At 49.5% G+C, this 16446-nt stretch overlaps 1 protein-coding gene across 6 annotated transcripts in view; it reads right to left on the bottom strand.

Moving 5' to 3' along the window:
* Positions 1 to 1546: 1546 nt before the first annotated feature.
* The window catches only part of MAB21L3 (mab-21 like 3), a 79283-nt gene continuing 64383 nt past the window's right edge, over positions 1547 to 16446 (bottom strand). Inside the window, exons 9-12 of one of the 6 annotated variants that reach the window (XR_014014716.1) lie at positions 12842 to 12956; positions 5863 to 9634; positions 3465 to 5450; positions 2607 to 2684 (exon numbers count right to left, since the gene is read on the bottom strand). Coding sequence is in view for 3 of the 6 variants with exons in the window: in XM_081223632.1 (XP_081079758.1) it covers positions 2565 to 2684 (120 nt within the window). In the remaining 3 variants the exon portion in view is untranslated. Of the gene's footprint in view, positions 2685 to 3464; positions 5451 to 5862; positions 12957 to 16446 lie in introns of all 6 variants that reach the window. The other 5 variants (XR_014014717.1, XM_081223633.1, XR_014014715.1 and 2 more) reach the window with 5 other exon arrangements.

The raw sequence follows: 16446 nt of genomic DNA on the forward strand, positions 1-16446 counted from the left end.
GGAGACCCGGAGCCCGAGCCTCCTCCTGCGCATTGCACAGCACCCTCACTGTCCTGTGTGCCCACTAGGCTGGCCCCAGACCCAGTAAACTAGTCAGCCTTGGTGGTCCCCATACACCACCTCTGAGAGCTGCATGCGGGGGGACCGGGCGCGGGGAGAGAAGTGTAACAAAGCAGAGACAGCTTCTCCTGTCCCTGCTGGCCTCTGGGGACAGAAATGCTGCCACAGGGCTCAGGTTCACCCCAGTTGGGGTGGGGGTGAAGGCGGGAGAACCAGCTGCACCCCTGGGGTGGGACTGGAAAGGGGCCTCTCAATGCAAAGACTGGAGGGCCTTCTGGCGAGGCTGGGCCCCAGAGCAAAGACTTATCCAAATTCAGTGCCACACTCTGGAAGCCTTTGACATTTCCTCCTCTGTGGGGATGGGTTTCTCTATAGGTCACATTGCTCCGGGAAAGAAACAAGAATCGTGATCTGAATTGTTGTGGAAAGTGTGTATTTAAAATCTTATTAAGGTTTATTTTTAGAGCCCGTGTCTGCTGCCCTTATCACCAGAGATGAATTCTAGAGGGGTCTCTCTGCTTTACTGACCTTTAAGACTTCAAAGATGAGAGAAGAGCCGGGAAAGGCAGGTCCTGTCCTGGGAGGGTAGGTTTTTGCCATGCTTGCAGCCGTCACCTGCCTTGACAGGGAGGCGGCCCTGGGCTGGGTCCACCAGGCATCCTAGATGCACCCAATAATTCCAGGACAGTGTGAATCCTTTCCAGGGGTGAAGGGCATTGACGCTCCCTTCCTCCAAGGCTTGACACCACAAACGACAGTTCTCCCTACCCTCCCTTACCCCCCATGCCCTGCGAACCCTGGGAAAAGGCCAGATTGACCTCTGGCATTGTCTTAATAGTAGCAAACAATTGTTGAGTGCTTTCTACGGGCCAGATACTGTCCTAAGTGCTTTCCATACAGTAACTCAACTCTCACCATCACCCTGTTACCATCCCCACTTTACAGATTAGAAAACAGCCACAGAGGGCTTAAGCACTTTGTCTGACATCACAGAGCTTTCTGATTGTTTTCCCTCATCCTAAGAGAGTCCCCAGCTGCGGGCACCCTGCCTAAGCCCCACTGCCAAAGAGCATGGTGGGGGTGGTCAGTCACATCCGGAAGCCCCGGGCACAGGTGCTGAGGAGGAGGGAGTGCACGACATCGCACAGGAGAACTGCTGCAGAGGGAGTGACTTTGCATCCGCCCTCTGGCAGCCAATGCCAAGAGCTGCCTCTCCCTGCCAGGCTGCAGAACCCATCTCCCACATCTGCCTCTTGAACTGGCACTTCTCTCCTGACAGCCCATCAGCAGCTTCGCCTTTCCCTCTCCATCAGAGTCCAAATAGTCACAGGTTGTCACAGCCCTCACAGTCCCCAGTTCTCCCAGCATTGAGGGCACCATGGAGGCTCTGAGTATAATCCTCAGAGATCAAGAGAGGAGCCCTGAGGCATCTCGGAGGGCGATGCTGCTCCCCACTGGAGCCAATCAGAGGCAGAATGACTAGAGATGGGGGAGGGCCCTCACCCATGCCCACCTGGGTTGGGGGGAGAGGCTCAGATCAGAAGGGGATGGAGTGTGGAATGCTGAGGTTCACGGACACAGGCCTGCCATGGCGCCGGGGACTCTTGGGCACTATCTTTTCTTTAGCTCAAAAGCTGCCTCCAAACCAAATGTTTGCCAGCTCCCTCTGATGGGGTCCAGGGGGCAGTCCACATGGGTAGGCCAGAGCAGGAGAGGAGAGCAGAAACCAGTGGGAGTAGAGGAAAGCTGGAAGGGCTGTTCCTACAGGAACAGAAGCCAACAAAGAACTAAGCCACCTCAGTTCTTGCCTGCTCTGTGAAACAGGGCCCAGATGGTCTTGGAACATTGCTGGGGGCCTTGGAGCAGCACAGGAGGAATGCCAAGGTGGCTATAAGCCACTAGGGTTGTGTTGAGAGCCTCTAGGAGAGTCAGCCCACTCGCACACACGTGGATGCACAGCTACATACCTCCAGCCTCTCTCTTCCACACACACAGACTTTGACACACTTTATGCTCATGTTGGTACATACCCACATTTGACATAAGACACACACACACACACACACACACACACGTGGGGGACGATAAAGACACAAAAGGACAATCAGTGAAGCACACCCTTGTGAAATACACCTTTGTCTGTTTACACAGACAGGCCCAGCCCCAGAGGTACACCATGACAGATTCCAAGATGTGTCCACTGGGTGTTCCTGGGCAGGGTCCCCGTGGCCTACTGCTGGCCGTGCCCGGAAAGCTGGTCCCAGAGCCCGGGCGTCCAGTACCCAGTTGTCCGTAGCTCATTTACTCAAACCAAGTCTGGTTCTAGGAAGCTTTGAGAATTCCAGGAATTGCTCTGGAGGTGCTGGGCTTCCCACAGGGACGTCAGGCACACCAGCTGGGGTTACCTGAGAAGCTCTGGGAACATCTCAGGGAGAAAGGAGAGCTTTGTCCGCTTTGAATGGCCTAAAGCTTCCACAGGGCTCCTCTTCTCACGTGGGTGGTCGTCAGCGCTGATCGACTGTGTCCTCGGCTCCACACTGTCCGCTGGCCTGGATGCCACCTGTCATGTACCCCCAGTTTATTCTGTATGTAGATCCACACCGAAAAAGCACCAGACCTGGGGGCTGAATAGTACGAAGTTAAAAGCACAAATGATGGAGTCAGATGGCCCGGGTTTGAATCTGCGCTCTGCTGCTGACTGGCTGCGTGACCCTGTGCAAGTTACTGAGCCACCTTATTCTCTCCAGGCCTCAGGTTTTCTCAGCTGTGAAATGAGAACAATAATAATACTTACCTCCTAGGACTATTGTAAGAATTAAATGGGTACATTTGAACAAAGTGCTGAGTGCTGTACACTGTGAGTGCTCTAAAGAGGTGGTACATGGGTGAGAGGGCTGGAGGCCCAGGGGCAGGCGACAGGGTGGCCGTTAAGGAGAGGAGTGTGGGACCGGGAGAGGTAAATGGTCTGAAACTGACCACAGACCTATGTCTCTGTGCTGTCAACTTTGATATTCTGGAGAGAAAATAAATAAGAGCATACTCTGTGAGGAATCACAGAGTACAGTGTGCTCAACCAGAAAGCCTCAGAAAACAGGAACACTCTCTCATTATTATATAATAATAGCAAAGGAAATGCCTCCTTCTCAAAGGGACCCAGAACACTTAGAGATTGCATAGTCAGAGACCGACCAGCGCGGGCCCTGCGCTGCGGGGCGGAGGCTGCTGGCTTACCAGCTCGGGCTGCTCCTGCAGGGGGACAGCAGCACGTGGGCTAAGGGCATCCCGGGGACCCTGCCACACACACACACCCCACCACCCCCATACTCAACCTGAGGGCTGCATCCTCAGAACTCCCACAGCGGGTTCGCTGCCACATGGCCAACCCACACGGAGAGGCAACTGACCTTGGAGGTCACCAGCAGCTTAGAGGCCTTGGAAGGGCTCCACAGAAGGAGGGGAGCTCTCTCAACCCACTGCACTGTCAGCAGGAGAAATGAGCTGACGGGGTGCAGGCCTGCCTGCAGCAAATTGGCACTTCCTCTCCGCCTCTCCTGCAGGCTAAGTTTGTGTCTGAGAAGGTCCCAGGAACAGAGCAGCTAGAGGGATGCTCCACAGGGGAGGGCAGGAAGTGACTCCCCTTCTGTCCAGCGCAAGCCCTGGCTGAGCTGTGGACTCCACTTCCAGGGCGGAGAAACCCAGGTGGGCACAACTCATGGGTGAGGGCCTCCCGTGTCTGTCCAAGCTCTGGATTGGACTACACGCAGAGAGAGTATGAAGAAGCAGAGACCCACGGAAGGATTCCGTGAGGCCAAAGCAATTTCAGAGAGTTGCTGACTTGATAGGGCCACTGAGGCAAAAAAAAGCTGTCCAGGATCAAGTGTGAGTCTGGTACCATGAAGGCTTGATACTTTTCTCCACTATTAAATATATTTGGTATTTTCCTTTTAGGAGAAAGTGGGAAGCATGTGGCTTCCGACTTGAGGAGTTCTTTTTTTTTTTTCTTTTTTTTTTTTTATGGCACCAATGTTGCATCTCTCTGTGCCTTTATTCAGTAGTCAGGACTTCCTCTGACCACAACCGGGAAATGTTCTGATTTTTTAAAATTAATTAATTAATTAATTAATTTTGTGCTGTGTTTGGTCTTCATTTCTGTGCGAGGGCTTTCTCTAGTTGTGGCAAGTAGGGGCCACTCTTCATCGCAGTGCGTGGGCCTCTCACTATCGCGGCCTCTCTTGTTGCGGAGCACAGGCTCCAGACGTGCAGGCTCAGTAGTTGTGGCTCACAGGCTTAGTTGCTCCACGGCATGTGGGATCTTCCCGGACTGGGGCACGAACCCGTGTCCCCTGCATTAGCAGGCAGATTCTCAACCACTGCACCACCAGGGAAGCCCTTGAGGAGTTCTTAATGCCCTTCTTTTGGCCAACCTGCCTCCCTGGGCTCTCAGATACCCACTCTTAATGCTTGCAGCTGATCCTAAGCAACTTCAGCAAAGGATGGATGGATCATTACCATTTCCTGAACACTCCAGCAATCGGCACCAGGGAACCCCATAGTCACAACCCTTTTTGACTGGATTTCTGTGAGGTCCACGTCTCGTACAGGTGTTATAAGACAAGTAAGACCACTGTATTCCTGGTGATTCATGTAAAGGCAGGTACACAGTAGGTGCTCACAGTTTTTCAGTGCCTTCCTGTCACTGATAGCATAATAAGAGCAATGACCTCAGCAACAACAACTATCACCACCGTTCGCCAAGGGCTCATTACTGGCTGGCACAGTTCTGCATGCTTTGTATGCACTGTCTCATCTAATGCTCTCAGCAGCCCCATGGGACAGGTACTCTTCCCAACCACATGTTACAGTTGAGGAAGCTGAGGCACCAAAAGGTTAAATACTTTGCTTAAAGCCACACAGGTCCTAAGTGACAGGGCCAGCATCTGAATCTGGTAGAGTCCAGCATCTAGCTGTGAGGCACAGACTTCAGCGTCCCCCTCCGGCTTCAGCCCGTCACACTCTCTACCTCATGTCCCGCTCACAACTTTTGCACACCTCTCTCTCTCTCTCTCTCTCTCTGTCTAGGCTGTTTTCTACCTCATCACTCTGCCCCCACTTTCGCCTGGCTAATAGCTTCCTCTCTTTCCAGACTCATTTCACCTGCTGCCCCCTCTTGGAAGTCTCCCCCATCTGCACGCCCTCAGTCCCAAGGCTGAGCTGGGTGACCCTCATTTGTGCCTCCTAGCAACATGTGTATGACCCCACTGCACTTGCTGTGAAGGTGCATTTATTTTCTCCCACACAGGTCAACAATGATGTCTTATCCATCATGGGATCACCAGCGCCTGGCAGCATGCTTGGTACTTGGTCATTGCTTGCTGAGTTGTGAACATTACCTATAAAGGGCCAAAGAGTAAATATAGACTTTGCAGACCGCATGCAGACCCTATTGCTGCCTCTCCTCTTCCTCTTCCCAGTTCTTTAAAAATACGAAAACCATTCTTAGCTTGAGAGTCACCCCAAAAAGCAGGCCATGGGATAAATTCTGCCTGCGGTTCACAGCCTGCCAGCTCCTCTGTCATTGGGTAAGATATTTCTAAACAAAAAAATTACTAGTCAAACTAATTCAGTGATTTTCATGTGAGGGCCATATGGGTATTTCAAAATGGCAGGAGGAGGTTAGGTGGATGTGTTTGGTTGTCACAATGACTGGGGAGGGGGGTTAGCAACACTTGGTACCCAGGCACCCGGGACGCTAAGCATCTGGCAACGCTCAGGGTGGTCCTGGGCAATGTGACAGCAACTCACCAAGGGACACGGGCTGGCCGTTTGATGCTTCTTTCTCACGGCTTCCGGTAACGTGAAATAATGTTGGGAATTCACTGAAAGAAAAGGCATTAGAGAACCAATTCCTTTGCAGATCCAATTGTTTAGGTAGTACAAACAGGAGGAATGAGACTGTATGCCTTGAGGCGAGGACCTTCTTGGGTTTTTCATGGGATCCCAGGCACAACCTCAGGACCCGCTGTAGCTTACTGTGTCTTCCGAGGACTGCCCTGAGCAGGGTTGTCCCGGTAAGATCACCTGGGGAGTCTGAACGGAAGCAGGTATTCCTTAAACTGTGTCATAATCGGTCCTGAGCAGGCCAGATCCATCTGCGAGGCCTGTCCCCTGTTGAATTGGGGGAGGCACAAAACTGCAAGTGGGCAGGCTGAATTGAAAATGGACAACCAAGTGGCAGAAACCATGCAGTGCAGCGGCTTGGTTAGTGGTCAATCCAGGAAGCCCAGAGCAGCCTGTGGAATAGCCCACATGACTCCCTCTTTCTCCCCCACTTCATCCCACTATATACTTGGAGTTTGAGCACATGTTGCAACTTAAGTAACATAGGTAAAATCTCATATACTGTCATCATGAACACTAATGAAATATTAGTCTAAACTATTACTCAGATGCTTGCAGGCACTGTAGAAAAATGCACCAATAAATACAAAAGGGTTCAGTCATCTTTTGAAGAGCTTTAAACATAGTCCTCTAGACCACAGAGACAGAACTGGGCATAAGAGTCTAGGTTTGAGCCTACTTCTAGCCCTTATTAGCCATGGGTGAGTTCTTTACTCTCTTGGAGTCTTCACTTCCCCATTTGTAAAGCCAAAGTGATTGATCCCTTCCCAGCCTTTTCTCTGGGGGTGATTTTGGTAATGCAAAAGAGATGAGGCATGTTAAGGTCATTTATGAACTATAAAGCACCATAAAAAATAGAAAATCCCTCAGGACATCTTGTTTTAGCATAAATCAGAAGCTAGTTCTTTATAAAAATTCTTGCTGCTTTAGAATTACCTCCCTTTAAAACAAACTAGTTTGCACAAGAAAACAGGTCATGTCGACCTTTCATCTGGGGGCCAGATACTAAGGTACCAAGATTAGTTCCAATTTTATAGCATTATATGGAAGTTCCAAGATAGGACTTCATAAGGCATTGGGGTGATTTACTTTGTCATTGATTTATTCATGCAGTTCATATCCATACCTTGGTTCTACACTTGCCCAGCAGTGCAAGGTGCTCTTAAGATTGCTATCTTATCTTCCCCGTGTCATGGCAACCCCATGAGGTAGGTTTTATTATCTCTGTTTTGCAGATAAGGAGACTGAGACTTAACAGAGTTTAAGTAACTTGCCCACAGAAATTCAATGAGAAATTAACCATTTTCTTTAAAGACAATTTTTTTAAATAAAATTAAATCTAGTTATTTTAGTCTTTGCTAGAAGACTTAAAACAAGTATTTTCTTCTTGTTAAATCACCAACACATGTATAATCATTCTTTAGTATAAACAAAATATGCAAGTGCAAAATAAATTGATGGAAAAAAATGCAAATTCCAAATTTTCAGAAACATTGGTTTTGTTTTGTTTTGGTTTTATGTGCTGAAAGCAGACCCTGCGAATCAGCTTTTAAAGAAAAATGGGAAAGGAAGTGAAATATGACTGGAAACTTCAGGAAGAATGAAAAAGACCTGGTTATGGGGACTTATGGCTGTTAATTCTCACTTTCTCCAGAAGTCTTTCTTGTTGGTTGACCGCTCAGGTGTTTGGAAGGGATGGGAGCTATTTTCACCTCACATTTTCCCCTCTGTTCCTTCAGGCAATGAGCTGGAGACCTCCAGCCTGAAGCAAATGTTTTCTTTCCCACCCCTTGTCATTCTACTCTTCTCTGGCTTCAGCGACTCCAGTATTTCCTGGCTTCTGTGGGCCAGAGAGGCCAGAATCCCAAAGGTAATTTAACTCACGGTCACAACCTAGCAGCATGTTCCAGGGTCTGCCAATGAGTCGCTTGATTGTCTCGAGTCCTTGACTTCCACGTTCTTAGCTCAATTTCTGACAAAGCTGAAGGACCAGCTCTGTCTGTGAGTTTGCAGGATGTGAGGGAGGTAGAATACTCTTTTGACCTTCATTTTTATTTTTATCACCCCCACCTTTACCTCTGCTGGCCCAGAAAACACACAACAATATCCCTTTCTCTAAAGGCATTGGGAGCTGCCTCCCACCTTTAGAAGACCCTCAGTCTACTGAGTCTCACGAGTCCATTCCCCAAATATGTGTGGACTGAGCAGGTCAAGTGTGCCAAGTGGCAGCAGGCTCAGTTGGGCACAGGAGGAGAGGTGCCCACAGGGCAGGAGCTATTGCCACTGCCCAGCAAAGTTCTGTCTAACTAGAAATGGCCTTCCCTAAGACCATCACTATAGCAATTGTACCCATTTTCAAGGTCCACCTCACACTCTTGACCTTGACCACCTCAGCCGGAAGAGACCCTCATTGCCGTGCTGCTCTGCACCACGCAGAAGCATGTATCACCGACCACCATGCATCCCACTTATTTGCCAAAGTCTTGGCTTCCCTCCTAGACAGTCAGTTCCTTGAAGGCTGGAATTAAGTCTCATGCAGCCTTGGACCCAAAACAGTACCTAGCTTAGTGCCTTGCACACATGAGGTGTTCAATAAGCTACTGAGTTTTAAAACTAACGGCTTTTGGGGCTTCCCTGGAGGCGCAGTGGTTGAGAGTCCGCCTGCCGATGCAGGGGACGCAGGTTCGTGCCCTGGTCCGGGAGGGTCCCACATGCCGCGGAGCAGCTGGGCCCGTGAGCCATGGCCGCTGAGCCTGCGCGTCCGGAGCCTGTGCTCCGCAACAGGAGAGGTCACAACAGTGAGAGGCCTGCGTACCACAAAAAAAAACAAACAAAACAAACAAAAGAAAACTAACAGCTTTTTAAGATTTCTGCAGTATTCCTAGGTTAAATGGTCATAGAAGCATATGTGAGAAAATCTCTACACTCTTGGAAATTAAATAAAACACTTTAAAACAATCCATTAGTCAGAGAGGAAGTCTCAAGGAAAATTAGAAAATATTTTGAACCAAATGAAAATGAAAATATAACATATCAAAATTTATGGAATGTACTTACAGCGGTGCTTAGAGGGAAACTTATGGGATTAAATGTTTATAGTAGAAAAGAAGAAAGATATCAAATCAATCATCCAAGCTTATACCTTAGGAAACTAGACCAAGAAGAGCAAAATCAATCCAAAGCAAGCAGAAAGAAGGAAATAACAAAATAAGAGCAGATATCAGGGCTTTCCTGGTGGCACAGTGGTTAAGAATCCGCCTGCCAATGCAGGGGACATGGGATCGATCCCTGGTCCGGGAAGATCCCACATGCTGCAGAGTAGCTAAACCTGTGTGCCACAACTACTGAGGCCGCGTGCCACAACTACTGAAGCCCATGTGCCTAGAGTCCGTGCTCTGCAGCAAGAGAAGCCACCGCAATGAGAAGCCTGCACACCACAACGAAGAGTAGCCCCCACTCGCCGCAACTAGAGAAAGACCGCATGCAGCCACGAAGACACAACACAGCCATAAATAAATAAATTAATAAATTAATAAATAAATTTAAAAAACGAAAACCGTTTGAAAAAGAAATCTTGAGACTTCCCTGGCAGTCCAGTGGTTAAGACTCCGTGTTTTCACTGCAGGGGTTGCGGGTTCGATCCCTGGTGGGGGAACAAGATCCTGCATGCTGCGCACTGTGGCCAAAAAGAAAAAAGAAAACAGAAATCTCCAGGGCCATATGGTCTCACTGGTAAATTCTAACCAACATTTCAAGAAGAAATAAGGGCAAAGAGAAGAGGAAGAAACACTTCCCCACTTATTTGATGGGGCCACAATTACACTGATACCAAAACCAGATGAAGACATTACAAGAAAATAAAACTTCAGATCCATACCTCTCATGAACAAAGATGTAAAATTCTCAACAAAATATTAGCAACTTGAATCCAGTGATGTAATACAATAATAACACAGCACGACTAAATGTCCTTCAGTGAATGAATGAGGCAATGATATTCTTCTAGATTCTCACTGTGGTGCTGGTTGCACAAATCTATAAATGTATCGCAAGTCATAGAAATGTACACACACACACACACACACAAACCAGTCAATTTTACTGTATGTTAATTTCTACAGTAAAGTTTAAAAAATTGTGTGGTGTGTGTGTATGTTATCTTTGTGACGACGGTAACCAGCATTTGTATTATACTTTATTTTTTTGTTGAAGAAGAGTTGATTTACAATGCTGTGGCAATCTCTCCTGTACAGCAAAGTGACTCAGTTATACACAGAGACGTTCTTTTTTTATATTCTTTTCCATTATGGTTTATCTTTTGATACAAAGTGTGCTTTCAAACACATTTCACAAAATCCCCTCAACTACAGTCATATGAGGTATGTATTACTGGTCTCATTTTTGCAGATGGGGAATCTGAGTCTTAGGTGAAATGGCCTCCTGTGTATTAATGAGGAGAGTCAAGCTACAGGCGCAGACCCTCAGTGGAAGGTCTTATAAGCCCAGATTCCCACTAAGACTCCCCTGGCTCTGTGCTTGTACCACCCGATGGTGATGGCAGTGAAATTCCTTGTCCCCTGGATAGAAAGCGAATCCAGGAGCAATCCTGCCCAAGGGCAGTGGCTGCTGGGACCTCACTGGAGAAGGGGTTGGGAGCTCACAGCGCAGGGAAGCTGTGGTCTTAGCTCCCGGCCACGGCGGGTAACTCCATCCCCCTGAGAGTTCAGTTCACCTGCAACAGAGAAGCCTTCCACTCTTTAAATGCCTGCTCTCCATGCGTTTTTTTTTTTTCATCTTATGATTTTCTTTCCTACAGTGAGGGTAAGGTATTCTACCATGTTCCAAGGAAGCAGCGGGAGGTGTGAGTGGAGGAGCGAGAATGAAGATTGCCGTAGTATCCCATCCTATCAATATTTTCTCTAATTCCCTGCAACTTCACTAAACCCCTTCTCTGAGAGATCCTCCCTCTACTCCTCACCCCCACCCTCCTCAAAAAGCACGTGAGTTAAGGGCGGAGGAGAGAGCAGGACCTGGGGAAGCACACCCCCTGGGGTCTTGTTGATTGAGGTGGTCCAGAGGAGTGGGTTATGTGCCAGAAACACACCAATGAGAAGCGTGCTAACGAGAGATTGCATTTTTTTTTTGTATATCTCTCCCCTCTTTCAATTCAATTAGTATTTATCAAATATCCAGAGAGGTATTTGATACAAGTAATTGCTTATATCCCTTCTTCATCAGAGAAGTAGATCTTACTGGCCAAAAGCCATTTTCAAAGGACTTAATTTGAAAATGGAATCACAGCTCAAGGCACTGCAGGAAATTTTGCCAAAATGCTAGAACCCATCAGGAAACTCTGGACAAGCAAGGGGCTGGTTTATTTACCAGTGGTCACCCTATTGAAATCACATCTTGCTCGAGTAATATAGTACATCAGGCTTGATTCTGGCTGCAGCATCCCAAGGCTGAGTCATTCCCTACCATTCCAACCTCACGAGAGTAAGTCTGGCATGGGGGCTGCAGGGATGAGAGAATTCTGGAGGGCACAGAAGATGTAAAACTGAGTCTGAGGCTATGTTGGAAGGGAGCAGTAGGCTAAGGGAGAAGTTTGCAGGGTCTTTGTAACCTGTGCTTTGTGAGCAGAGGGTACGGGCAAGCCATATTTCATATACCAGCACTAGTAAAATCACAGCAAAGGGCAAGAGGTGACTTCACCTTGTTTTTCTGGGAGCATGAAGCACAGGGACACGCTTTTAAGGGAAGCCAACTGTGTGGCTCCCGTGCTTGAAGCAACAAATCCTAATGGCTGGAGGAGGCACAACCCTAGGAGGACATATTTTAAGGACGAGTAAGAGAGAACCCAATCACTTCTCAGGCAGCCTGAGGTTATCCTGGGAACCCAGGGCTCTTTCTTCCTCAAGAATCAAGAATGGTAGATTTAGGGGATTCCCTGGCGGTCCAGTGGTTAGGACACTGCGTTTTTACTGCTGAGGGCCTGGGTTCAATCTCTGATTGGGGAACTAAGTTGATCTTGCAAGGTGGGGTCGGAAAAAAAAAAAGGTAGATTTAGAAATAATATTTTAAAATATCCTTATATCCAGAAGCTTTCTTCTTTGGAGGGCAGATAGCCTGCCTTAGTGTTCTGCAAAGAAAGCCAGTACAAGGCCCTAGAATAATCCTGAATTGATTTCAAGATTATGGGGTGCTTTATTTTTAGTTTAAGAAGCAATTTCTTACATGCTATCTTATTTGATTTTCCATTTCTGTCAGGCAGGTTTTATGATCCCCTTTTGAGGAAGCTAAGGGTCCGGAGGATTAAGGAACTTGCTCAAAACTCTCCAGAGTCACATGGTGAGGCAGGGATGAAATCCTGAGTTTGTACAGCACCCTTGCCCTGCCCTATGTCGCCTCTCCTACCTGGAGTGACGTTCTCTCAGTGAAAGCCATCTCTAGGGACTGCAAAGTTGACAAATGCAAGATAAGAACATCCTGTGAATTTAACAAATTCAGCTCCACTGCTGGCTAGGAGTATTTGTTAAATGTTTTCCAAATCCCTGTCTTCTTTCCTCCCTTCCTTTCTTCCTGTCCTTCCTTCCTTCTTTCCTTCCTTTCACAAACACACACTGAGGGGCCACTACACAGATGGGATGATGTTGGCATCCTGGAAGTTCCAAAGAGAAGTGAGACTCAGATTCTTCCTTCAGAGGGTTTAACCAGGTAGTGTTTGATGACAACGAAGCACGTTACAAGTAGACTGTAATCAGGGCTGGTGACTCCAAGAGTTCCCCCACCGTACTTATTAGAATCGATAATTTTCTTGTCTGTTTGCTTGTGTGTGTTCTGTCACCCTCAACAGTAAGCTCCCTGGGAGCAGAAACTCACCTACCTTATTCGCCCCCGAATTCTCAGTGCCCGGAACAGAACTTGGGGCACAGTTGATACTCAGTAAATACTTGCTGACTGAATGAATCCAGGAGAAACTGATCCTTCATGGAAGCCTCCTAGAAAGTTTCAAGGAAAACATAGCATTTGCACTGGGCCTTGATGAAGAGGTCATTTTTATAGGCAGGTACGGGAGTTGTCCATGTTCCAGACAGAACAGGAAGAGCATGGGGACAATGAACAGTAGGCTGGGTGAGGGACGCGAAGTTTGGCTGAAGCAAAGGGGGCGTGCGAAGGGGGCATCAGGTTGGGCCTACATGGCGGGGGCAGGTGGTAGTTTGTTCACTTGGCCACAGGAAACCATTCAAGTGTCTGTAGTGGGGAGAGGCTGGCTAGAGCCCGGGGATTAGTGTGGTGACCCAGTAGTGACACTTCCTATGGGTGGAGTGGAGAGTGAAAGCAGGGGGGCTGTTGAGGGTGTGAGGGCAGTAGTGAGAGCTCCTGTGACAGGTAATAAGGGCCTGAACTGGGTAGAAGTCGTGAGACTATGCAGAAGAGGGGCACGTCACATAAGACAGACTGTTCAGGTCTCAGCAACTGAAGGAATTATGGAGGCTGAAGGACAGCAAGTTTGCAAAGATGGTTTTGAGGTGCCCAGCTCCCAGGCCAGGAAGAGAAAAGGGGAAGTCAGAGGAGTTAGGCTGACAAGAGGGGCAGAGGGGAGGGACAATGTGTCTGCTTGGGGCATCTGAAGATAGAGGGCCCACTGGGATGTCTAGTGAGAATGTCCAGTCAGCTGTCAGAATGTTAGAGATATGGGTATGGCCGACAAGCCCTCTAATCACTGAGCCAAAAATAGTCAGTGGAACAGAGCTGGGGGAGCCTTTGACGGCAGCCTGCAGGATTACGGGCCGCAGAGCACTGGCCTTGGAGGGGACCTTGGAGCTCACTCGTCCTCTGTACAGAAGGGGAATCTGAGGCCTAGAGGGGTGGGGTGACTTGCCCAAGGTCACACAGCCAATCTGCCTCCCGAATTCTTACAGGAGGTCAATGAACTTTAAGGTGATTGAAATGTTAACATAGAACAGTCCCTAGCTTGCATCTCTCTAAGTGCAAAGCTGATTGGATCTCTGTGGGTAAACGTAGCTGCCACCCAGATAAGAGCAAGCTCCTAAAAGAATCAGGTGCAGGATGGGTGGTGACTTGGATTTTATTTGTTTTTTGTTTTTGGTATGCTTTGTCTCCTAGGGTCTCCTACATATAGCACTGCCCCCTCCCCCCGGGGCCACAGCTATAGATGATCAACTTAGAGTCCTGAATTCATAACCTCTCACTGAGAAAATGTTTCCAAACTCCTGGGAGATGGAAGGCAAGGAAGAAAACCAAGCTTTGTCCTGAACCCCAAATTCCTTTCTTCCTCACTGAAAGGACATTGGTCCAATTACAAACTCCAGGATTTTTAAGAAAAGCAAACAAAAGCCCAACCACATGGCAAAGGTCATCTGGCCTGTGGAGAGAGTGAATGATTAACTCCTGCGAAAGTGAGTTTTGAGGATTTTTCATAGCGTTCAAAGGTGCTGTTTAGAAAATTTTAGCCCAGGGCAAATTGTAAGAACAGTTCTCTCTCTCTCTCCCATCCTCATGCCATATCTCTCCCATCCTCTCCACCCATCCCCCCTTCCGTGAGGACCTTGACCCCTGTCCATGTGAGGCGTGTCCTATGTCCAGAGCAGAGGGTGTGGGTCCCTTCCTGCCAGGCCCCTCTCCCTTGGTTCCTGCAGGCTGGTTTGGCTGCAGAGCCAGCAGGAAGGGCAGAGGCTTCCACTTGGAACCCAGGCCCTAGTCTGCTTTGCTCCACGTGTCTCTACTGTCACCTACACTGTGAGAAATTCATTAGGCCAAGTGCACAAAACATGGCCCTGTTCACCTCCAGCAGGGTGACCTTGGGGGAATTTCTCTTACTCCCTCAGCCTCCATTCAGCTCATCAGCAAAATGGGTTGATGATGCCTACCTACCTCAAAGAACTATTGAGGGGATTAAATGAGAGAAAGCATAAAACACTCAGCAAATGTGCCTGGCACAATGGAAGTGTCCACATGTCTTGTTGGACGTCCTTTCCTTTCCGATCCTGGAACATTCACCCTCTCCTCAACCCTCCTACCGGGACGCCTCTGGGCTTCTACTTTTCCCTCGCCTTTTCTACAGGCATTATCTAAGGAAAAGGGGACCACAGGAGCACAGCAACTTTCTTCCCTCTCCCGCGGCCGCTTCAACCTTACAGGGAAGGCGGGCGAGCGACCTACAGCGGCACAGATAGGTCTGTGCTGGAGTGGCCATGCCTCCCCTCGTGCAATAAACACTCCCCACTGCAAAGGGGGGCCCAGGAAGCACGCCCCGCCCTGTGGATAAGAACAGCCTTGCTGGCCACTGGGTGAGCTGTGGATGCAGGGTCCGGGTGGGGCCGCTGGGAGCGGGTGCTGCAAGCTCCCGACAGCTGGAGAGGGACAAGCGGCGCCGAGGTCCGCAGTGTCCCGGCCTGTCCCCGCTGCCGGCTGGCTCTGAGCTGGCGGAATTTCCCCAGGTTCCGAGCTGCGGAGGCGGGTCCGCTCGAGGGAGCCGCGGGCGCCCCCTGCTGCCCTACACCGCAGCGCCACGGCCGCCCCGCCCCACGGATCCCTATCTTTTCATCACCCACCCCACCCCGTCCCCCGTCCCCCGCCCCCCACCCCGGGCAGCCCAGCCCGCGGAGGGTTTTACCAGGCCCGCCCTGCGCAGAGCCGAGGGTGCCCGCTTCCACCCTCTTTCCTTCTCCTCCTTACTCCTTCAAGAGCCCAAGTCCTGGGTGCCAAGGGCACCAGTCACTAATGGTAGCCCCTGGCCACAGTCAAGGGCAGGGAGCATTCTTGATGCCCCTCGCATCTCACCGTGTGGGCAAACATCCCGGAAGGAGGCAGGAGAGAAGAAAGCGCAAGAGGAGAGGAGGGGCCCCGCCTGAGTGGCTGTGGCAATGGGGATAAGCGCAGGGCAGGAGCCAGAGCTCAGCTCCCTTTGACCCCTGCCACCACCCCCGCCCCCGCAAATGTCCCCAGCTGTGCCTTTCTCTCCCAGGGCAGCCTGGCTTGCTCGTCTGGTCTCCCAGGTCTCAAACGACGCGTTGGGGCACTCCCTAGCGAGCACGCAATATCCTGGGTGCTGGACCCAATACCCTAATATCCCTCTGTGCCCTGAAGAGGGAAGTGACATTTCACGTGATTACGAAGGGTTCTGCATTAGGCTGTCCAGGCGTTTTGTTCATTTACAACCACATTCTCTCTCACAGGAGCACTCTCACTGGTCTTTTGCACCAGTGCTCAAGGGGGTAGGTCCTGACCGGAGAGTCACAGGTTACAACGTCCAAGCACAGAAGATATTAAGTTCACAAAAGAAGTCACACAGCCAAAAATAAAGCTGGCTGAATGAGCGGAAACGCATGGTCTAGACTCGGAGACTTTCTGCCACTACTATTCGTTGCCACGCTTGGCAGGAAGGGAGGGTGAGGGCCTGAGGGCCTTTCTGACATGCTTTGTTTAAATGCAAAGTGTGTGTGTGTGTGTGTGTGTGTGTGTGTG

The sequence above is a fragment of the Mesoplodon bidens genome (genome assembly GCF_964165515.1).
Source record: "Mesoplodon bidens genome assembly, chromosome: 2".
Lineage (NCBI taxonomy): Eukaryota > Metazoa > Chordata > Mammalia > Artiodactyla > Ziphiidae > Mesoplodon > Mesoplodon bidens.